Here is a 24,689-nt window from a genome sequence, read left to right as displayed (position 1 = left end):
TATTAAATCCAAGGGTTCACATACTTTTTCCACCTGCACTGTGAATGTTTTACATGGTGTGTTCAATAAAAACATGGTAACATTTAATTTTGTGTGTGTTTTTAGTTTAAGCAGACTGTGATTGTCTATTGCTGTGACTTGCATTTCAGTGGTGTGGCTAAAACAGCGTTGCTAGGTGTCCTCCGTCTCCTATCTTCGATATACAGAAGACGGAGGACGTAGTAGTGGGCAGTCCCGAACGCTGCGTGCGTGCGTGCTCCCATCGGACCGTGATAGTGCCGATATTTGCGATAAAATTTTAGATCAGCACTACTCGGGAGGAAAATGGCTTATTTAAGTCTGGAGAAAGCCTATTGGTTGGGGTGAGGCTGCGCATTCCCGAGATGAGCCGAATGAGTTCTGGGTAGTTAGGGAGGGAGGTCTTAGCCTCCGGGTAAGGGCATCTGCGGCCATCTTAACAAGATAGTCAGAAAGAAGTCTTGCGAGGAGCGGTTGCTATGGACAGAATCTTATTAAACAAGTGGTATGTGAACACAATAATTAGTGACTATGGATTATCCCCACTGCAGCAACAACATATATGAATATTGAATCTTAAGTGAAAATATGACCGTTTTCCTTTAAAGGGATGAACAGTTGGCAATTTGACAAACATCTGTTTATATGTATTTTTCTTTTTCTTTATACAGTGCCGAAGCCGAGGTTCAAGACTAAACATCATTATTATTGCTGAAGGAGCCATTGATCAGAATGGAGAACCAATTACATCTAATGATGTGAAAGAGGCAAGATTTTTTATTTATTTTTTGGGGGGAGGAGGGGTTCACAAAAACATACAGGAGGAAAATGTATGTAATCTATGTATATATATTTTCTTTCATGCAACTTCAGACTTTTATATGTTTGGAAGGTAGAGATGTAGATGAGCCCCATATTATGGATATTGATGACCTATCCTTTGGAGAGGTCATCAATGTCAGATCAGTGGAGGTTCAACACCTGGCACCTCCACTGATCACCTATTCGCAGTCTGTGCTAAAATATAAACATAGTTGGTATTGTTGTGGCTGTAAAAAAAATGTAAAACTATTTGAAATATCATGTTTGTTATGCATGGTGAACCCTGTAAAGATAATTCTCAGTGGCAAATTTATTCAGATATTGTGGTTTTTTATTTTTTGAGGTAACAAAAACAAACAAACATTAAATAATTAATTTATCAAAATGTCCTATTCCCCACAAAGCGGTATTGATAAAAACTACAGCTTAGCCATCAAAAAACAAGCCCTCTCACACCACCATTGATGGAAATATATAAAATGGTGGGTAAAAGAATGTCAGTTTTGAAAAGAAGTAAAACATAGCAAGCTGTATAAACTTATCTACATAATCATACTGACTTGCAGAATAAATTTAACATGGAATTTTGACTGCACAATAAATGCCATAAAAATGAAACCCGAAGAACAATGAAACAATGCCAGAATTTTTTTCCCCATTTCCACAATTTTTTTTTTTCAATTCATTAAATAGAACTTTAAATGGGGCCATTAAAAATGCTAACCCCCCACAAAAAAAACAAGTCCTTATGCAGAAATGTCAACAGAAAAACAGTCATGGCTCTTAGGAGCGGGGAAGTAAAAACTAACCAAGGAAAAATATCTGCAACACCAAGGGGTTAAAGAGATGATGTATAACATCTCGCTTATAAACAGGAGATGAAAACAATTCTGAGTGCCTTTTTAACAATAATCAGAATCTATTAAATAAAAACTTACTCTTGTGGTTAGTTTTAAACAAAACTTCTCTTGTATTACATTTTTGTAGATGAAAATATTGGGGAAATTTATCAAACTGGTGTAAAGTAGAGCTGGCTTAGTTGCCCGTAGCAACCAATCAGATTCCACCTGTCATTTTCCAAAGGAGTTGTGAAAAATGAAAGGTGTAATCTGATTGGTTGCTATGGGCAACTAAGGCAGTTCTACTTTACATCAGTTTGATTAATCTCCCCCATTGTTTTTATTATATATAATCCCTTTTTTTTTTCTGAACAGCTGGTTGTTCAACGCTTGGGATTTGATACCAGGGTCACCGTTCTTGGACATGTACAGAGGGGAGGAACTCCATCAGCCTTCGACCGTGTATTGGTAAATAAAAGTAGTTAATATCACCATTTGACCAAAGTCATGAAGCTCTACAAGCCTTCAGTTTGTTTGTTTTTTCTTTTCCAAACTGTATCGTGCCATTACAAAGATGTCACAGCTGAAACTTGTGTCGACCGTAACAGTAGAGCGGTGCTGTGACGAGAGGCTTAGAAGTTAGTCTAGAAAGCTACTCAAATATTATAACTAGGGATGAGCGAATTTCATGTTATGAAATTCGTTTGTGCTTCGTTTGGTGGTAAAAGCAGAATTGCGTTATGTATTCCATTACCACGGATCATAACGCAATTATATAACGGAATGCCTTTAGAGGCATTCCGTTATAAATTCCTTCATAATAGAAGTCTATGGCCTGCATAACGGATCCGTCCCGTTTCCGTTATGCAAGAGAGGACTCCCCTGCATGCCTCTAAAGGAATTCCGTAATAGAATTGCGTTATGGTCCGTGGTAACGGAATCCATAACGCAATTCTGCTTTTACCACCAAACAAAGCGCAAACAAATTTCAAAATATGAAATTCGCTTATCTCTAATTTATAACCAATGTTCCCGCTAAGCCTTTGTAGCTAGTGAGTGGGAGATTTAGGGAGGTAGGCACTGTTCCTTCTAAATTGGTAAATTCAAAGGAGCAGCAATAAATGTTGCAGCATAGCTGCAAATATTGTGCCATAAGGGGTTCTGAACCCGGATATTATCTCCTCTTTATTCTTTTACTATATATGAGTGGAGCACCTGAGTATTTCCATGCTCCGATGCTTCCACTTGTCACGCTGCATCGCAAGCCTGTATTTGTTTACTGCCGGTGACGTATTGGGCGTCACATCAGTATTCTTAGTGGAGACTTCCACCCAGCAGTGAGTCCAGTGATGTCACTGGCACAGATGGGTAGTATATCGCGCAGCCGAAAGAAATTTCTCTGCCCCTATAGAGGAAAAAGACAAGAATGAAAAATACATTATATTTTCATAGTTTATAAAGAATATCAAATCCACAAATGAAAGGGGTTGTGACACCTCAGCAAATGGCATTTATCATGTACACAAAGTTAAAACAAGGCACTTACTAATGTATTGTTATTATCCGCATTGCTTCCTTTGCTGGCTGGATTAATTTTTCCATCACATTATGCACTTCTCGTTTCCATGGTTATGATCACCCTGCAATCCATCAGCAATGGCCTTGCTGGCAAGTGCCAGGACTGTGGGAGCTCACATAGGCTAGTGCTTTTACTATAGTGTGCAAGCACGGCCATCGCTAATGTATTGCCACGGTATGGCATGAAGTTGTATTACCTGTGCCAGAGTACCTCAAGGTACATTCACAGCTTTAGGATTTATAAAAGAAGGGACGCCAGAATCAACCCATAATGCCCTGTTTTTTTGTGTGATTCAAGTGACTTTCTTCCAGAATTGTGGCATTGTTCTAAAACATAACAGAGAAGGAGGGAGCGTGGCTAGCCAGGCATGTGAATGGCCGAGCGTCTGTTAAGCTCCTGCACATCCCCGGCAATTTATCGAAAAACTGCTCTATCTTCGCTAGAATAACACTTACCTGGACTAGGGCAATCAAGATGGCGCCGGAGTAGCTTCTCCCGGGCGCCCGAACCGCGCAGTTGAGATACAGCGTGATGCTGCGGCCAGGCTGGGAAAATAATGTTAGATTGTGGCAGAGGTATTGTATGCAATAGGTCGGCCTTGTGTAAATGCCGATCGGGGGAGGTCTAAGAGGACATGGCGCTATAGGCTCTGATATTAGAGAGTACATAACTATTGTTCAGTGTTATTACAGTTTTACTATTACCCGTTCTGTGAATGCCACCTTTCTTTCTGGTGGATTAGCTCACCAGATATAGCTGGCTCCATCGGCAGGTATTCTCTGCTTCCGCAGACCCAGGAATAGGTGTTTTGGCGGGAACCTGTTGGGGAAGCCGGCGCTTTCAACTTTAGTCGTTAACTGCCTTTGAAGAGGCATTGTTTGAGGAACGTTTGAGGACCATACCTCGGGAACTTCAGTTATGAAGAATAGGGTCTCGTGGAATCCAACCGTGATCCACAATGTAATCAGTAAACATGCTCTGGATGTGTCATTGACCAGGAGAAGGGAACTGGTTAAATCTATTATATCATCGGAATGCTATGGCTAGCTTGGTGAGGTTTTTGAGCTGGAATGTCAGAGGGGTTAAAGAAGCTAATAAAAGAAGAGCCATTATGGATTGTATGAAAAATTACCAACCCTTGATATGCAAGAAACGCATCTAATGGCAGATCAGACTCTCTTACTTACTCCCCAATGGGCGGGACACTGTTTCCATGCTATTTTTCATACTTACTCACTCCTCTCGCATATGTGGAATATCCTTATTCACAGGAATATAGCGTTTAAATGTATATCAAAACGGCTAGATGAGGAGGGGCGTTACGTTTGTCTATATGGCAAACTCTTTGCAACCCCTTGTGCTATAAATGGGATCTATATTACTCCACCATACTCACCGCTAATCATCAGGAGAGCAATTTCCTTTCTTGCTTACCTACCTGACATTCCAACAATACTGCTCAGAGATTTTAATAACGTAATATGCCCAGCTTTAGATAAAATGGGTAGGTCTGGCCATCCGACAGAAGGGGAGGTTACCCCATTTGTGAGAATTCTGTACGAAGTCTCCTTGGTAGATTTCTGGAGACTGGGAAATCCGCAGGAGAAACCATACTCCTGCTACTCCAGTACATATGGATCATTATCTAGAATAGGTCTAAAACTAGGTAATTCTATGATGGGCCACCAAATTCATGAGATCAAATATCTTCCCAGGAGGATATCTGATCACTCCCCAATACTTGCTATACCCAACATCCTGCCTTCAGGGTTGAGAGGGGATAAGATGTGGAAGTTAAATCCACACTGGCTAAATGTGCTGAAAAGAACAGCTAAAAAAGTTTTTTTTACACATAATTTGCCCACAGCATCTCGATTGGCAGTTTGGGACACCATGAAGGCCTTTCTCAGGGGGGTATTAATAGCGGAGGTAATTAAAAAAAGGAATGAAACTAGGCCACGGTTCGAAATCTGCTATTAGAGGTAGAGGCGACAGAGGCTAGGTATGTGACACATCCATCAGTTGATCATGAAAAACAATGGTCGGAAGCGCAGCAGAAGCTGAATGAACGGTTGCTACTAAATGCCAAAAATAAACGCTTTTTTCAGAAGCAATCATATTATGAAGAAGGGGAGAAAGTGGGTAGAGTACTGGCATTAGTGGCTAGAGCTCAACAACAACCAACTTGTAAAGCTACTCAACGCAATTCCACTGGGGAACTATGTACAACACCGGAACAGATATCTTTGTATGATTCTAAAATCTGTGCTTCCGAAGCAGAGATTAAGGGATTTCTCGACCCATTTGGACTCCCTACTCGAACTATAGAGCAGAGGTCTATATTAGATGCCCCTATTACTGTAAAAGAAATGGAAGCAGCGGTGGGAGATATGGCCAATAATAAGGCCCCGGGGGGAGATGGATTGTCAATGGAAATTTATAAAACCTATGCCTCCATACTTTTGCCTCAACTATTAGATGTTTATAAGGAGGCTCACAAGCGGGGTAGACTGCCCACTTCAATGAATGAAGCGATTTATAGTAGTGATTCTGATACTCGGTAAAGATGTCTTGGCGGCAGAGTCCTACAGACCTATCTCTTTGCTGCAGGTAGACGTAAAAATATTAGCGAAAGTACTGGCAAACCATTTAAACTCAGTGATCATGTCATGTGATCATTTTCAGTGACATTCAGTTTCCCAAATTGGGATAGAGCGCTAGAAGATAATACCCCCTCTTTCCCAAATAACAGCATATACTTGAAGTTTTTTGGTGTGATATATATTATTGAATTTATTGACACTATTGAGTGGTATCGAATATTCTATCGAATATTTCAACATTTAATTTTCTACCATTCAATTTATTGAATATTTCTATCGAATATATTTTTATTGAATATAGTATCGACCATATCTACCACAATATATGTGACTGTAATGTTGTATATTATTGCTACATTGTTCTTATAAATTTTATTGCTTGTATTTTATGGGGATTTAATAAATATTTTCTGCACATGTCAATCTGGTTGCCAAGTGTATGAGTGCTCGCTCATTTTTCTATTACTACGTCAGTGATCATGTTGCTCGTCCATACTGACCAGGCAGGGTTTATGCCCAACATTTCAACAGCGGTGAATATCAGGAGACTTTCCTTAAATATTCAGGTTGGTCAGGCCACGCATTGAATGCGGCGGTCACGTCTCTTTACGATGCCAAAGCATTCGAGAGAGTGGAATGGCGATACCTGTGGAGGGTGCTTAAGGCGATGGTGTTTGGGCCAGAGTTTATTAAGTGGATACAACTACTCTATGCTTGTCCCACAGCCAAAATAAGGGTGAATGGGAGACTTTCAGACTCCTTTCCGCTTCATAGAGGGACTATTGATGTTCCTGGAGGGATACACTAAATGGAAAAGGATTGAGGAATAGTCAAAAATCTGGCAACTAAAATTTTATGTTGATAAGTGCAAGATAATGCACCTGGGGCTTAAAAACCCAAGAGCAGAATTTAAAATCAGTGATACAGTCCTAACCTCAGTATCTGAGGAAAGGGATTTAGGGCTGTTTCACACGAGCGAGTCCATTGCGGGAATCACGCTCCGTGTGTGAGTGTGATCCTCCGCTCTGGACTTGCAGGAGCGCACGGTATTATCATGATTTATAATGCTATGTGCCTCTGCTTGACCTTATTTCTACAGAATCATACTGACAGCTTTATGTCACTATGATTCTGTGGAAAAAAGGCCATGCAGAGACACATAGCATTATAAATCATGATAATGCCGTGCGCTCCTGCAAGTCCACAGCGGAGGATCACACTCGCACACGGAGCGTGATTCCCGCAATGGACTCGCTCGTGTGAAACAGCCCTTAGGGGTTATTATTTCAGAAGACTTAAAGGTAGGCAGACAATGTCATAGAGCAGCAGGAAATGCTAGCAGAATGCTTGGGTGTATAGGGAGAGGCATTACCAGTAGAAAGAGGGAGGTGATCATGTCGCTCTACAGAGCACTAGTGAGATCTCATTTGGAGTATTGTGCGCAGTACTGGAGACCATATCTCCAGAAGGATATTGATACTTTGGAGAGAGTTCAGAGAAGAGCTGATAAACTGGTACATGGATTGCAGGACAAAACTTACCAGGAAAGATTAAAGGACCTTAACATGTATAGCTTGGAAGAAAGACGAGACAGAGGGGATATGATAGAAACTTTTAAATACATAAAGGGAATCAACAATGTAAAAGAGGAGTGAATATTTAAAAGAAGAACTGCTACAAGAGGACATAGTTTAAAATTAGAGGGGCAAAGGTTTAAAAATATCGGGAAGTATTACTTTACTGAGAGAGTAGTGGATGCATGGAATAGCCTTCCTGCAGAAGTGGTAGCTGCAAATACAGTGAAGGAGTTTAAGCATGCATGGGATAGGCATAAGGCCATCCTTCATATAAGATAGGGCCAGGGGCTATTCATAGTATTCTGTATATTGGGCAGACTAGATGGGCCAAATGGTTCTTATATGCCGACACATTCTATGTTTCTATGTAGAGCTGCACCTTGTCGCCTTTTGTTTGCTGTGGCGGTGGAGCCTCTGGCGGAGGCACTCAGAAGGGCGAATACAGTGAGAGGTTTCCGGTATGGGTCTTTGTTTGAAAAGGTCGCTTTATATGCAGATGACCTACTACTATTCCTGGACGAATGGGATTCCTCTCTTCCAGAGGCTATGTTAATAATAAATGGCTTTGGCAAATTGTCCGGCTTGGTCATTAATTGGACGAAGTCGGTGTTGATGCCACTGTCAATATAAGGAATGATGCCAATCTTGCGGCAGGATTACAAGTAGTTTCATCCTTTAAATACCTAGTAATTTGGAGAACTTAACTTTGTTACCGATTCTTGACAAAGTCAGACGGAAGGTCCAGGCCTGGACCCGTCTGCCCCTTACGATGATTGGACGTACTAACTTACTGAAAATGATTCTCATGCCCCAGCTATAATACTTATTACTTAATGCCACAATTTGGATACCACTAACATTTTTCTACACTGTTAATGCGATCTTTAGAGATCTTATCTGGAAGAGGGGAATTCCACGTATAAAGCTCACTACATTATGCAGACCAAAAACTCAAGGAGGACTTAAGGTCCTGGACCCATGGAAATATTATTTGGCAGCCCAGCTACAACATATAAGGGTTTAGGTAGAGGAGAATAGGATAAATACGGCCGGGAGGATTGTAAGACTTCTCCTTAAGGACAAATGTCTAATGTCAGCCCTAGAAGATGGAACCTTTTGTAGAAAAGGGGATAATTACCAACTGCTACGCACAATACATGAAGTATGGTGGAAAATTAGAAAGATAGCAGGCATCAATGGGTAAACAAAGTTTACTCCAATATGGCCTAATCACATGTAAAGGAAACTAAAGTATCCAATCCCCAAGCATGGGAGAGACATGGGCTTAACCGTATCTATCAATTATTTGACAAAGGTACACTTAAGGAGTATGCTCAGTTGCAACAAGAATTTAAAATGCCCAAGACCCTTTTTTATGTCTACCTGCAGATAGGACATGCCATACGGACTGAGGAGCAACCGGGGCCGATAGCACCTGCTGCAAAGCATCCCGTTATAGATCTTACCGCATCGCATGGAGACACTAGTGGAGTAATTTCACTTCACTACTGGAGTCTCATGGAGGCACAATGTAAAAAATGCCCACTGCAACTATGACAAGTGGCATCGAGACGTTACTGTCTTGACAGTGAAACAGTGGGAGAACGTGTTAGAAGACTTCCCTGAGGTGGCAATAAGCGAGTCCCATAGAGTACCTCAATTATATTTACTCCATAGAGTATATAGAACTCCAGTAGTAGTGAAAAAAATGGGGTATAGGGAGGATGACAAATGCCCGAGATGTGGGACGCCTAATGCAGACCTAATCCATCTTATGTGGAACTGTCCACGATTGAGACTATACTGGATAGACGTTACTGAACTCATAAACAATGTGTTTTGTATAAAAATAAATGTCAGCTTTGATATGTATTAGGCCTGCACAATATATCGCCAAAGCAATCGTATCGCGATAATCGACTATTGCGATATGGCTATTTGGCCGACTCAAAAATTCAGCGATTACCTACAATGATACACGGCCGCCGCACAGCGCGGTCGGCGGGTGTATCCACAGAGGGAGGAGGGGCTGGGGGCCGGCATCTGGATTAGGAATGACAGCGGGGACTGATACAGTCCCTGTATTCTAATGCAGCAGCACGCTCACTGTTGTATAATCTTATGTAACCTGTAGGCTTTGTTAAGATATAATAATCATGTTTTATCCAGCTGTATTACTTACAACTAAATTCCGTAGCAGAGATGAGGGAGGAGGCAGGCCCGGAGGGCGGGCGGCGTGTCATTCACTACGTCGTGCACCTGCGCTGCCCACTTTATGAATGGAGCAGGCGCATGATGTAGTAAGTGACGTGCTGCCCGGCCTGCCTCCTCCCTCCTCTCTGCTACGAAAATACACCTAGATTACACATGATTATTATATTTTAACAATGCCTGCAGGTTAGAAAAGAATTTACAACAGTGAGTGGGGCCAGTGCATTAGAATACAGGGACTGCACCGGTCCCCGCTGTCATTCCTAATCCAGGTGTCGGCCCCCAGGCCCTGTATTGGGGGTCATTCATACTGCAGGGACACTGTTAGGGGGGTATCTGTGGATGGCATATAGCATAAGATGATGCTATATATGTGTCATCCACAGATCCCCCATAGCAGTGTCATCCACAGATGCCCCCATAACAGTGCCATCCAGAGATCCCCCATAACAGTGCCATCCAGAGATCCCCCATAACAGTGCCATCCAGAGATCCCCCATAACAGTGCCATTCACAGATCCTCCCCATAACAGTGCCATCCACAGATCCCCCATAATAGTGTCACCCACAGATCCCCTCCATAAGTGTCTTCCACAGATCCCCTCCATAACAGTGCCATCCACAGATCCCCCCCCCCAATAAGTGTCATTCACAGATCCCCCCCCCAATAAGTGTCATTCACAGATCCCCTCCATAACAGTGTATCATCCACAGCAAATAGACCTCTAGCACAATTCCCTTAAAATATCATATCGCATATCCTTATCGCAATTTTTAGGGCCCTAATCGCAATCGCACAAAATTCCCATATCGTGCAGCCCTAATGAATATTAGGATATGTCAAGGTATTGCCTGTAACTTCAGAAAAGAAAATAGCCATTATGCTCATATTATATCATACACAGAAGCTAATTGCATATTATTGGATTGCTCCAAATACTCCAAAAGCACAAGAATTGGTAGAGAAGTGCAACTGGAGAGATTTGTATATCAGAAAAGAAGCAATATTAAGAAGTTTGAGAAGATATAGACCTCATGGTTGCAACATTACAATGTCACTTTATAGTCTTTTCTCTGTACAATAGACTAGGTGGAAACAGGGAATAGATTATGTATATGATATAGTAGATTGAAGACAATTACCATGATAGGTATGTGTAATAGTAAGGATGAAGCTGTAAAGGGAAATATGTAAGCTAGATATTATCTGATAAGGGATAATGATGATTGGGGACTGACATTTCTGCTTGGGCATTACTATAGTAGTGTGCATGTGAATGTGTGATGGATATGAATGTCTGCGATACAGCAGTCCTACGAAAGATTTAGAAGATTATTCTCAGAGAGTCATTATTTGGACAATATTAACAGTGATTCCAACATGGACCTTCTCTGGGCTGCAGTCCTGTGGGGGGGGGGGGGGGGGGGGTTGTGGTTATGTTTTTGTACTGTTTTCTCATGAAATTGTCAATAAAAATTATCTGATTTATTTATTTTTTAACATAACAGAAAAGACATAAGCATGTGCAGGGTGTTATGCAGCAACAGTGTATTGTACGTAAAGTATAAGAACAATGACAATCCCAGTACAGAAATCAAACCCCAAACTAGACTGCATCCTGAATTATAATACACCGTTAGATCAAGTGCTGAAGCCATATATTGTATAGGGATAAATCTTGGATGTGGTACAAGAAACTAGTAGTACACATTATACAGATATTATCTATATAATATATATATATATATATATATATATATATATATATATATATATATATATAAATATTAATTACAGTTCAAGAAAGTATGTGAACCCTTTGGAATTATATGGATTTCTGCACAAATTGGTAATAAAATGTGATCTGATGTTCATCTAAGTCACAACAATAGACAATCACATTCTGCTTAAAGGGCTTCTGTCACCCCACAAAACTCATTTTTTTTTTTTTGGATAGTTACATTCCTTATAGCGCGATATAGGAGAATATAATCTTATCACTTACTTTCATGCGGCCGTTTCTTTAGAAAACAAAGTTTTATAATGTAAATCCGGTCTCTACCAGCAAGTAGGGCGTCTACTTGCTGGTAGCCGCAGCAGAAAACCGCCCCCTCGCCGTGTTGATTGACAGGGCCAGCCGTGATCTCCTCCTCCGGCCGGCCCTGTCAGTATTTCAAAAATCGCACGCCTCTGTTCATTCGGCGCAGGCGCTCTGAGATGAGGAGGCTCGTCTCCTCAGAACTCCCTCAGTGCGCCTGCGCCGATGACATCACCGAAAGAGAAGAGGTAATCGGCGCAGGCGCACTGAGGGAGTTCTGAGGAGACGAGCCTCCTCATCTCAGAGCGCCTGCGCCGAATGAACAGAGGCGCGCGATTTTTGAAATACTGACAGGGCCGGCCGGAGGAGGAGATCACGGCTGGCCCTGTCAATCAACACGGCGAGGGGGCGGTTTTCTGCTGCGGCTACCAGCAAGTAGACGCCCTACTTGCTGGTAGAGACCGGATTTACATATTATAAAACTTCGTTTTCTAAAGAAGCGGCCGCATGAAAGTAAGTGATAAGATTATATTCTCCTATATCGCGCTATAAGGAATGTAACTATCCAAAAAAAATATAATGAGTTTTGTGGGGTGACAGAAGCCCTTTAAACTAATAACACACAAAGAATTAAATGTTACCATGTTTTTATTGAACACACCATGTAAACATTCACAGTGCAGGTGGAAAAAGTATGTGAACCCTTGGATTTAATAACTGGTTGAACCTCCTTTGGCAGCAATAACTTCAACCAAACGTTTCCTGTAGTTGCAGATCAGACGTGCACAACAGTCAGGAGTAATTCTTGACCATTGCGCTTTACAGAACTGTTTCAGTTCAGCAATATTTTTGGGATATCTGGTGTGAACCACTTTCTTGAGGTCATGCCACAGCATCTCAGTCGGGTTGAGGTCAGGACTCAGACTGGGCCACTCCAGAAGTCGTATTTTCTTCTGTTTAAGCCATTCTGGTGATCTACTTCTATGCTTTGGGTCGTTGTCCTGTTGCAACACCCATCTTCTATTGAGCTTCAACTTGTGGACAGATGGCCTTAAGTTCTCCTGCAAAATGTCTTGATAAACTTGGGAATTCATTTTTCCTTCGATGATCGCAATCCGGCCAGGCCCTGACGCAACAAAGCAGCCCCAAACCATGATGCCCCCACCACTATACTTCACAGTTGGGATGAGGTTTTGATGTTGGTGTGCTGTGCCTCTTTTTCTCCACACATAGTGTTGTGTGTTTCTTCCAAACAACTCAATTTTGGTTTCATCTGTCCACAGAATATTTTGCCAGTACTGCTGTGGAACATCCAAGTGGTCTTGTGCAAACTGTAAACGTGCAGCAATGTTTTTTTTTTTTGGACAGCAGTGGCTTCCTCTGTGGTATCCTCCCATGAAATCCATTCTTGTTTAGTGTTTTACGTATTGTAGATTCGCTAACAGGGATGTTAGCATATGCCAGAGACTTTTGTAAGTCTTTAGCTGACTTCCTAGGATTCTTCTTCACCTCATTGAGCAGTCTGCGCTGTGCTCTTGCAGTCATCTTTACAGGACGGCCCCTCCTAGGGAGAGCAGCAGCAGTGCTGAACTTTCTCCATTTATAGACAATTTGTCTTACCGTGGACTGATGAACAGCAAGGCTTTTAGAGATACTTTTATAACACTTTCCAGCTTTATACAAGTCAACAATTCTTAATCGTAGGTCTTTTGAGAGCTCTTTTGTGCGAGGCATCATTCACATCAGGCAATGCTTCTTGTGAAAAGCAAACCCAGAACTGGTGTGTGTTTTTTATAGGGCAGGGCAGCTGTAACCAACACCTCCAATCTCATCTCATTGATTGGACTCCAGTTGGCTGACACCTCTCTCCAATTAACTCTTGGAGATGTCATTAGTCTAGGGGTTCACATACTTTTTCCACCTGCACTGTGAATGTTTACATGGTTTGTTCAATAAAAACATGGTTACATTTAATTCTTTGTATGTTATTAGTTTAAGCAGACTGTGATTGTCTATTGTTGTGACTTAAATACAAAGGAGAAATGTCTCTGGTTATCTTACGGTAATTCCTCTGCGTTGCAAGCCGCAAATAGTGACGTGGGTTTTTGTCACTTAACCAAGATTCAAACAAAAAAGAGACTGCGCTGCAGAAAGAATATTACTTTTCTTTTTTTTTTTCCTCCTCTCTCCTCGGATTAAAAGGGAAGAAAGCGAGGTTTTCACCAGGTTCACAGGATGTAACAAAATCCTCCTCAGATCTACAAGTGCCTGCAGAGTGCAAATAGAAACTCCATATGGTGAAGTACTACCACTGTGTTTTACAACCGCAAGGAAGAAATATACTCACAAGATTCCATTCACAGTGTGCGTATTTGTCACCACTTGTGTCCCCACATCTCCATAGGCTTCAGCATAGGTTTCCTCATAAACCAAAGAAACACGGAGGATAGTTAAGCACTTAGGGGTGCGATTTAAAAAAAAACATTTATTATACTCACAAAATTAAAAATATAACAAGCATTCAGATCATAAGACTTAGCCGAGTTTAAAGAAAACAAGGCCTACTTGGTTCTGAGAGAGGTGCCACCTATTAAAGAGAATACCTCTGAGATCTCCACAACGGAAACAGACCTGTCCGACACTGACAGAGAATCAGGTGGCAACCCTAGCAGAAACAAGCAAAAGTATAATAAGAAAGGGAGGGGCAGAGGGAGAGGCAGAGGCACAACCGGTGTAAACCGTGGTGGTTTTTTAGACCAGGGAGTCAATTACAACCTGAGGAACCGTCCCAACAACCGAGATCTTTCGGCCCAGAGATAATCAATCTCTCCAACCGTACCCTCTCTAAGAGCGAAATGGCGGTCTTATCTAAGGGACTTTCATTTGTCCCAACTCGCCAGCACGATACGTTCACATGGGTAAAAGATCTACATCTATTTATACTCGAGCTCCGTTGGCACAAACAATTTAAAATGATTGATAGGAAGAAAAGTCATGATTTAGGCATACCCACAGACTTACTCCCGGATGTAGAATTACTGCACAGTCTGTCAGCAGATGTACATACCTTGCAAGGACTCGGCCCATTCACACCCCTGCGTAACAAGAGTAATAAAATGCCACCGGCAGGAGACATATCATGTCTGGACGTCTTCTTGCAACTAGTCACTGCTGACATTATTGAATTGCAAGAAACATAGAGATCTAATAACTGTTCTTCAGAAGAACACAGTGCGATTAAATCCTTGAGAGAGGATAAGACTATAGTAATAAAACCGTCTGACAAAGGCGGAAACACGGTAATTATGAATAGACAGTTATCAGTCTATGTGTGAACAGATTCTAAAAGACAAGAGTAGTTATCAAACGTTGACTTCCAATCCCACTGCTCCTTATCTGGTTGAGTTAAGGGATATTTTGTCTGCGGGTAAAGCCAAGAATCTTATTTCTCAGGAAGAATTTGATTTTATGTACCCTCGGCACCCAGTAGCGGCCACGTTCTATAGCCTCCCCAAGGTCCACAAAGGGCTTAGACCACTCAAAGGGAGACCGATTGTGGCCGGTATTGGCAGCATAGGGCAAAACATAGGGGTCTATATCGATCAGATATTGATGCCATTTGTCACCGCCCTCCCGTCTTTTACCCGCGATACCATGGATCTACTGAAGCGGGTAGACGGGGTATGCATGAATGATAATTCCCTCCTGGCCAGTGTGGATGTTGAGGCCCTTTATTCCTCAATACCACACGAGGCAGGTCTGAGGGCAGTAGGGTATTACCTGGGCATGCGTGGGAAACAGTTCGTGGCACATAATGAGCTGGTCCTCCAACTGTTCAGGTTTATGCTCACAGATAACTTTTTTATGTTTGACGGTCGCCTCTACCACCAGCTCAGGGGTACAGCCATGGGTTGTTCCTGTCATGGGTTGTTCCTGTGCGCCGTCTTATGCAAACCTGCTCCTGGGCTGGTGGGAGGCAACAACCGTCTTTGGGAACCTTATGGGCCCGGTACATCGACGATATCCTCATAATTTGGAATGCCAGCCACTCAGCTTTTAAGCTTTTGGTGGAATTTCTTAATAACAATACCATCGGCCTCCGGTTTACTTACGAGATTGACTAAGAAACACTTCCCTTTTTGGATGTACGCATATCTAAGAAATGCGGGGGGAGCTCTCTACAAGTATCTATCGAAAAACCACAGCTACTAATTCAGTTCTTCACTGGCAAAGTAGCCATCCGTTGCCTTTGAAGCGAGGTATCCCTTATGGGCAGTACCTGCGCTTGCGGAGGAACTGCTCAGAGGAGCAAGAATTTAAGACTCAGGCGGCAGATCTCCGACAGAGATTTCTGGCCAGGAGCTACCCGGACCATGTTCTGAAAAAGGCCTTCCAGAGAGCGGCCCATACCCATAGAGACACACTTCTGGTCCCCAAAAAAAAGCAGGAAGGAGATAGGAAGATACGGTTCATCACCACATTCGATGGTTCAGTTAAGAAGTCTAGAGAGATTCTTGACCGCCATTGGCCCATTCTCCTGGTGGACCCAGATGTTTGTGATGTTCTACATGATTATCCACAGGTGACATACAGGCGAGGCAAGAGCATCAAGGACTTGCTAGTACATAGTCACTTCTCACCACCCGCTGCTCCTGACACTTGGCTAAATCGCCGGCCTGTGGGCAGTTTCAGGTGCAGCGGCTGCGTGGCCTGTGACCGTATCACCACAGGGAAGACCTTCTTCAGCAATCTCAGACGTAATTTTGACATTAAAGATTTTATCTCATGTAGAACGGTAGGCGTCATATACAAAATCACATGTATTTGTGAAAAAGAATATATTGGCAAAACCAAACGTGAGCTCCGCAGGCGTGTGGGAGAGCGCCTTCTTGAAATAGAGAAATGACTAGACACGGTTGTGGCTCGTCACGTATGTGATTTTTATCAAGGTGACTCCAGGGTTATCAAAGTTATTGGTATCGAAGCAGTCACCCCCCCCCCCCCCCCCAAAACGTGGAGGTGACTGGGACAAGATCCTACTGCAGCGTGAAGCACGCTGGATCTTTTTTCTACGGACAGTAACACCGACAGGCCTAAATGAACAATTGAATTATAGTTGTTTCTTGTGAAGCAATTACTGTCTAAGTGTTGCCTGTGAATTGATATATCCTTCTTCCTGTCCTTTAATAATATATATATATTTTTTTTTTCTGTTAATTATTGTTTGTGATACCTGCATGCTAAATAGTTAAAAACCATAATTTGTGTTTTAGTCAATGTCCAGACGTCTATCCTTGTCTTACACATGACAAGCAGCCTAAATACCGTTTTTACTGATGGTCCGATTGGGGGCCAAATCACTCGGGTGGTGATGTGAGTTCCGATCACCTCACCACTTGCGAGTGTTGACTGGCAATAGGTGTATCACTTTGCCTCTAGTGCCGCTGTTAATTCGGCCGGCAGGAGCAGTATCGCGATACTAAGCGATGCCGCGCATGCGCAGGAAGGAGCCGGCATCCTAGGCACTTCCTTGCGCTTCATACCTCGTTTTCGGTTCCGTAATGGGCGCAGGCGCGGCGCCCATTGGCCCTGCATATCGTGGGCGGCGGAGGCGGCAACCAGGTGAATATTTAAGTGGTGGGAACGCCAGTCAAGTTGGCGTCCCAGGTGCAGTTTTATCTATCTTGAATCTGCATGTTCCATTGTCTCCCCATCTAGAGACCGCCCCTGGAGGGTTCCACTATCTGGATATACCCTTGTAACTGGCCGACTTATCAAGCCTGGCTGGTGTCTAGGGATCAATGGTCTATCGAGAATTGATCCCCAGCACTTTTCCCTCATCTCCCCTGATGAACTGCTCTATTTTCAGGCAGTGAAACATGCGTGTAGGGAGTGTTTCTTAGATTTTTAGGGACATAAAGAATTTAGATTTTCAGGGACAGGTTCCGGACGGGGTCGTCCTTGTTAGGACGAGTGCCCTGTGGTGAGGCTGCTACTTATATCTAGTATTAGGGCCATTTTGCTAGCTAGCCATAGGGCCTGTACAGGGACCCTGCACAATTGTGTATCACTGCCTGATATCACTTCTTCACTGTTCCACATATATGGAGAAGCCTCGATTGGAGCATAGTCGGTGGTAAACGATCCGATTCCTGTCTCGTGGTACCGGTAGGACATACTGGTTACTAGTGCCGCCGTGCACAATTTTTTCAATGTATTTATGTATCTTCATTTGGGATAAATACTCCGGTATAATATAGGGCTTACTCGCCCTTTATCCCAAGGTTTGTTTTTGCACACTTCATCTAGGATTTTCTTGTATTTTATCCGCAAAATTATTAAATGTTATATTTTAAGATTACCCACTTCCTGATTTATGCCTTTACTCTTGGTAATCCTGAGCGCAGATTCATAATAGGTCTGACCTCCCTAATCCGTTACTTATAGCTAATCAAGCATTCATATCAGCTTGCACAGATGCCCGACCCGGGTTTCGCTACAAAGCTTCTTCAGGAGCTCTGATTGCAAAGCCGAAAACAGCAGTTTTTTTTATCAGCAAGCTAACCCCACCCCCATACAAAACTTCACTCCCCATACAAAACTAATAAAATATGAGCATATTATATAAAACATCCTAAAACCATAATTTCCCAAATCAGTCCTGCGCATAGGTCAAATGGTACCTTTCAATTTTCATTATCTTCTGTTCATTCAATTCACAAGGTTATAAAATCCTATCCCAAAAATCGCATCGGCATCTCAGTCACTGTTCAGACCTGAGGCAAACGTCATCATTTCTCATCCTAGACTATACAAGAATTAACATCACATTCTACATTCAGGCCTCTCGGTTGGATAGTGTTCAGACAGTACATCCAATTTACTTCTCTTTTGTTGATTTTAGTTATATAATCTCCACCTCTGACCGACTTGTCTACCAATTCAATTCCCATAAATTTTAACCCTTTTGGGTTCTTTTTGGTGACATAGTGTGTCATTGCATTACAAACTATGTGTTACTAAGCCTTTTTTAATATTATAAATATGCTCCTGCACGCGGGTCTTCAAGCTGCGGGTGGTTCTTCCTATATATTGGAGGCCACAAGGGCACTCCAGCATATAGATCACCCCCACACTATTACACGTAAGTTGCCCTTTTATTTTTACGGTTTCCTTTTTACCTTTGATTTGTATAGTCTCCATAATTTTTTGCCTGTCTTTTTGGTTGCGGTTCCTGCAAGGTGCGCAAAAACCGCACCATGTGAATTTGCCATTTCTCTGCAAACTTTTCTGTTGTTTTTTTGTTGCAAAGTTCCCACTATGCACAAGGCTGTTAGACAAATTTGGTGCCTTTTTAAAAACAATGGAAGGTTTATTTGGTATTTCCTTTCCTATAATAGGATATGTATTTCGCCATAGTGATCTGCACCTATATACAGGTTGTGCTGACTCAATTCCCAATTTTTTTTCTTTGTAGTATGTATTGGAGGCGTGGCGATCTCCTTTGAGTCATGCACACCTGACCAGTTAATCTGTCCTGGAGGCTGGTTTTAGTCAGTATAAAACTGAGTCTGCTTATATAGAACCTGCCAGTAGCCATTTGGCTCCAGGAGAAGTATATGGTGGGCTCAGCGTGCATGTTGGTACTTGCATCCCTGGATCCGATGAAAGCTGTAATGGCACCGGACGGGGTTAAAAGCAGAGTGTGCTTGGCGTGCGCGCTGACCTGCATTCCCTGGATTTTGTGTGGCTGTCATGGCCCATGAACAGGTAGGAACTAGTGATAGGGACCACTCAAATGGAGGCAACCTTGACGCGGTGAGTGGCTTATTACGCTTTGGCCAAAATGTACACCAATGTCTCATCCAGCATGGAGGCAGGGCAGAATGCTGGATATAGAGTGTGATCACATTTGTATTCTCCGTATAATAGGATCATGTTTGAGAATTTTCCAATTTTTCTGGATCATATTCTTTATTAGGCCTAATATTGTATTATATTGTGTAAAAAAGGTATATCTAAAATCTTTCTTTGGTCCATTTTTTTCTTTTCTTTTATCCTTATTACCCATGTCCATTTTGCACTCTTCCAAAAACCTTTCATCATAACCTTTCTCTAAAAACCTCTCCTTGATGACTTTGCTTTGTTCCCTATATTTTTCCACATCTATACAATTTTTATATATTCGCTGGAACTGACTTTTTGGGACGTTTTTTAACCATACCTCATGGTGGCAACTGTCCAACCCTATATACGTGTTCACATCAATGGATTTGAAGAAGGTCTTGGATTTCATCTGACCCTCTCCTACATAAATTGTAAGATCTAAAAATTCCACCGAGGTGGCATTCACACAACTCGTGAATTTTAAATTGTAATCGTTCTTATTGATGTCTTTAAGGAAATCTTCCAAACCCTCTTTACTGCCCTCCCATATGAGCAGGCAGTCATCGATATAACGACGCAATACGGTCAGGGTTCCTCTTTCAGTTTTTTTCTCCAAGATGGGGTTGATTATCTCTCTTTCCCACATAGTCATGAACAGATTTGCGAGGCTGGGGGCCAATTTCGCCCCCATTGCCACGCCAGACTGCTGCAAATAGAAACTATATTTGTAGAAGAAATAGTTATGGGATAGGCAGAAAGCAACACAGTTCAAAATGAACTGTGTTTGATGTTCTGTTAAATCCGGATCCCCATTAAGGGCTTCTTCCACCCCTCTCATGCCTAAATCATTTGGAATGCAGGTATACAAAGAAGCAACATCCACAGTCGCCAGCCGTGTTTGTTGGTTAAGACATCCCATGTTTTTTTATTAATTCCACCACACTTGTCGAATCCTTAAGATTGGAGGGGGCTATTTTAACGTGTTTTTTAACACTCTTAACAAATAGAGTTTCCGAGTATATATATTTTTTTCTACAAAAACACGTTAAAATAGCCCCCTCCTATCTTAAGGATTCGACAAGTGTGGTGGAATTAATAAAAAACAACCAACAAACATGGCTTGCGACTGTGGATGTTGCTTCTTTGTATACCTGCATTCCAAATGATTTAGGCATGAGAGGGGTGGAAGAAGCCCTTAATGGGGATCCGGATTTAACAGAACATCAAACACAGTTCATTTTGAACTGTGTTGCTTTCTGCCTATCCCATAACTATTTCCTCTACAAAGATAGTTTCTATTTGCAGCAGTCTGGCATGGCAATGGGGGCGAAATTCGCCCCCAGCCTCGCAAATCTGTTCATGACTATGTGGGAAAGAGAGATAATCAACCCCATCTTGGAGAAAAAAACTGAAAGAGGAACCCTGACCGTATTGCGTCGTTATATCGATGACTGCCTGCTCATATGGGAGGGCAGTAAAGAGGATTTGGAAGATTTCCTTAAAGACATCAATAAGAACGATTACAATTTAAAATTCACGAGTTGTGTGAATGCCACCTCGGTGGACTTTTTAGATCTTACAATTTATGTAGAAGAGGGTCAGATGAAAACCAAGACCTTCTTCAAATCCATTGATGTGAACACGTATATAGGGTTGGACAGTTGCCACCATGAGGTATGGTTAAAAAACATCCCAAAAAGTCAGTTCCAGCGAATATATAAAAATTGTATAGATGTGGAAAAATATAGGGAACAAAGTGAAGTCATCAAGGAGAGGTTTTTAGAAAAAGGTTATGATGAAAGGTTTTTGGAAAAGTGCAAAATGGAAATAGGTAATAAGGATAAAAGAAAAGAAAAAAATGGACCAAAGAAAGATTTTAGATATACCTTTTTTACACAATATAATACAATATTGGGCCTAATAAAGAATATGATCCAGAAAAATTTGAAAATTCTCAAACATGATCCTATTATAGGAAAGGAAATACCAAATAAACCTTCCATTGTTTTTAAAAAGGCACCAAATTTGTCTAACAGCCTTGTGCATAGTGGGAACTTTGCAACAAAAAAACAACAGAAAAGTTTGCAGAGAAATGGCAAATTCACATGGTGCGGTTTTTGCGGACCTTGCAGGAACCGCAACCAAAAAGACCGGCAAAAAATGATGGAGACTATACAAATCAAAGGTAAAAAGGAAACCGTAAAAATAAAAGGGCAACTTACGTGTAATAGTGTGGGGGTGATCTATATGCTGGAGTGCCCTTGTGGCCTCCAATATATAGGAAGAACCACCTGCAGCTTGAAGACCCGTGTGCAGGAGTATATTTATAATATTAAAAAAGGCTTAGTAACACATAGTTTGTAATGCAATGACACACTGTCACCAAAAAGAACCCAAAGGGTTAAAATTTATGGGAATTGAATTGGTAGACAAGTTGGTCCGAGGTGGAGATTATATAACTAAAATCAACAAAAGAGAAGTAAATTGGATGTACTGTCTGAACACTATCCAACCGAGAGGCCTGAATGTAGAATGTGATGTTAATTCTTGTATAGTCTAGGATGAGAAATGATGATGTTTGCCTCAAGTCTGAACAGTGACTGAGATGCCGGTGCGATTTTTGGGATATGATTTTATAACCTTGCTTTGCAATCAGAGCTCCTGAAGAAGCGTTGTAGCGAAACCCGGGTTGGGCGTCTGTGCAGGCTGATCTGAATGCTTGTTATATTTTTAATTTTGTGAGTATAATAAATGTTTTTTTTAAAATCGCACCCCTAAGTGCTTCACTATCCTCCGCGTTTCTTTGGTTTATGAGGAAACGGGGATCTATGAGAAGATTAAGGAATACCAGAGAACGTGTTTGCTGAAGCCTATGGAGATGTGGGGACACAAGTGGTGACAAATACGCACACTGTGAATGGAATTGTGAGTATATTTCTTCCTTGAGGTTGTAAAACACAGTGGTAGTACTTCACCATATGGAGTTTCTATTTGCACTCTGCAGGCACTTGTAGATTTGAGGAGGATTTTGTTACATCCTGTGAACCTGGTGAAAACCTAGCTTTCTTCCCTTTTAATCCGAGGAGAGAGGAGAGAAAAAAAAAATGAAAAGTAATATTCTTTCTGCAGCGCAGTCTCTTTTTTGTTTAAATATTGTTGTGACTTAGATGAAGATCAGATCACATTTTATGACCAATTTGTGCAAAAATCTATATCATTCCAAAGGGTTCACATACTTTTTCTGGCTACTGTATATTGGTTAATGCATGCGTGGTACATCTATGTGGGGAACAAGGGAGACATTACTGGAGTTAAGAGGTGTTGTCAAGGCACTGATATTTGGGGACTAGGAAGAGAGGGTCCCAGTACTTCTGGAAGTGAAGCCACACCCATTGTATTTTGGCAGCACTTTCTTAGTAAGGTCCACAAAAAAATTATTTGTTTCAAAAAGGGGATAAGAAAGGACACCATTTACCATCACTGAACCTGTTCCACACAATACTGTGCATAGAGAATTACTTGAAAATATACCATACAGCCCTTGGATTTTTCCTTTATGTAGTTGAACCCCCTTTTTATGATTTTGCCTTGATGTATTGCACAGCTTATACACAAAGCTAAATTTTTCCCCGAACCCTGTCCTGTGACAATACCTGTGGTGTAGAAATACTCACTACAAACCTAAATAAATGCCTTGAGGTTGTTGTGCTGGTGGCCCGTGCCAGCCCCCGTCTCGCCCATCCAAGTGGGCACAGGCCTCTTGTCACTTACCCAGCCTCTTCTCATGCTGTGCTGGCAGTCCTTCTGCTCACTAGCAGAAGGCTGTTCTGTTCTTAAAGCACGCTTGCACTCTCTGACTCTTAAAGGGATACTTTTACACTGGCGACCCCTGCCCATCGCTGTCTTTCTAAGAGTGGGTGACGCGTCACTTTCCCAGCCTCTTCTCACGTTGAGCCGGCTGTCGAGGCCCACTTGCACTCCTCTGCTCACCAGCAGTGGTCCTCACAACCCTCTTTCTGCTGCCGACTCTGCCCTGTGCTTTCTTGTCGGGCTTTACTTTTCTGTTTCTGGGGCACACACGCACTCCCAGGCATTTACAGGTCCAGCGCGTGCACCATAGTCTTCTTCAGCCAATGTGTAGTCCCCTAAGGGTATGTAAAACACCTTCTCCCAAGGTAGGGCCTGAATAAACTCTGAAGTTTTCTATTTTATACTAATTTGGGTGGGAACCCAACTACAAGAGACAAGAAGCAGAGTGCGACTAAGCTTCTAAGACATTGTCTTCATACACGTTCACACAGTGTGCAATTTGACATTCAGCATAAACCATTCCTGTCTTCCAAATAAGAGGACTGTTCTTCGTGGTCTAACTTGTTTATTGGTAAAACAGGTTTGTTTGATTAGTAAAACTACAAGAATACAAATAGCATGTATAAGTGTAAAGTATATAATAGCATGTACTATAACATTACATAACACTGAGGCATATGGTAAAATGGCTGCCTGTGCATAGGATTACATGTCTAGCTAACAATAGTAACAATTACAACTAGCTGAACAGCTCTGCATAACATGATGTCCCTGAAACAAAGGTAGATCTCTCACCAGATATGCTTTTACAAGAATGGTGGAGTTTGAGAAGGAGATATGCAAAAGGTTAGCTCTGCTGATGTGTCCTGGTGACTGGAGACTTCTCTTTCCCAGGATGCATTGAACTCCCACAATGCAGTAGTATTGTAACAGGAAAAATAAAGTGTAATACCATTTTTAAGACTGCTAGATGGTGCTATAACCACACTAAACACTTCAGAAATACCAAGGCTCTGGCACAATGAACTAGAATTATTTTCTAACCCTGCTGGGCAGAGCAACGATATTATTTTATTATATTATATTATTATTTTCTTTGGCTGTTTGCATGTACCAAGTAGCTGGTAATAGAATTCCCTTTTCTATACACATATTTGGGAGCCTCCTGACAAAATGCAATGTATTTACTGTATTTTAGTCAACGTATCATACTTCAGCAAATCCCAATGCTTCAAGATCACGTTTTTTTAAAATCAAATTGGAGTGACAGTTGTATTTGTATATAGAGTAAATAAATGATTCTC

At 41.8% G+C, this 24,689-nt stretch overlaps 1 protein-coding gene across 1 annotated transcript in view; it reads left to right on the top strand.

Annotated features, from left to right (window-relative positions):
- The window catches only part of PFKL (phosphofructokinase, liver type), a 388,593-nt gene that overhangs the window by 161,064 nt on the left and 202,840 nt on the right, over nt 1-24,689 (top strand). Inside the window, exons 8-9 of the mRNA XM_040439347.1 lie at nt 690-785; nt 2,055-2,147. Of these exons, the coding sequence (XP_040295281.1) occupies nt 690-785; nt 2,055-2,147 (189 nt within the window). The remainder of the gene's footprint in view (nt 1-689; nt 786-2,054; nt 2,148-24,689) is intronic.

This window comes from Bufo bufo, chromosome 7, assembly GCF_905171765.1.
Source record: "Bufo bufo chromosome 7, aBufBuf1.1, whole genome shotgun sequence".
In the NCBI taxonomy this organism is placed as follows: domain Eukaryota; kingdom Metazoa; phylum Chordata; class Amphibia; order Anura; family Bufonidae; genus Bufo; species Bufo bufo.
The sequence above is the reverse complement of the archived record's forward strand: the minus strand, read 5'-3'. Positions and strand labels throughout refer to the sequence as shown.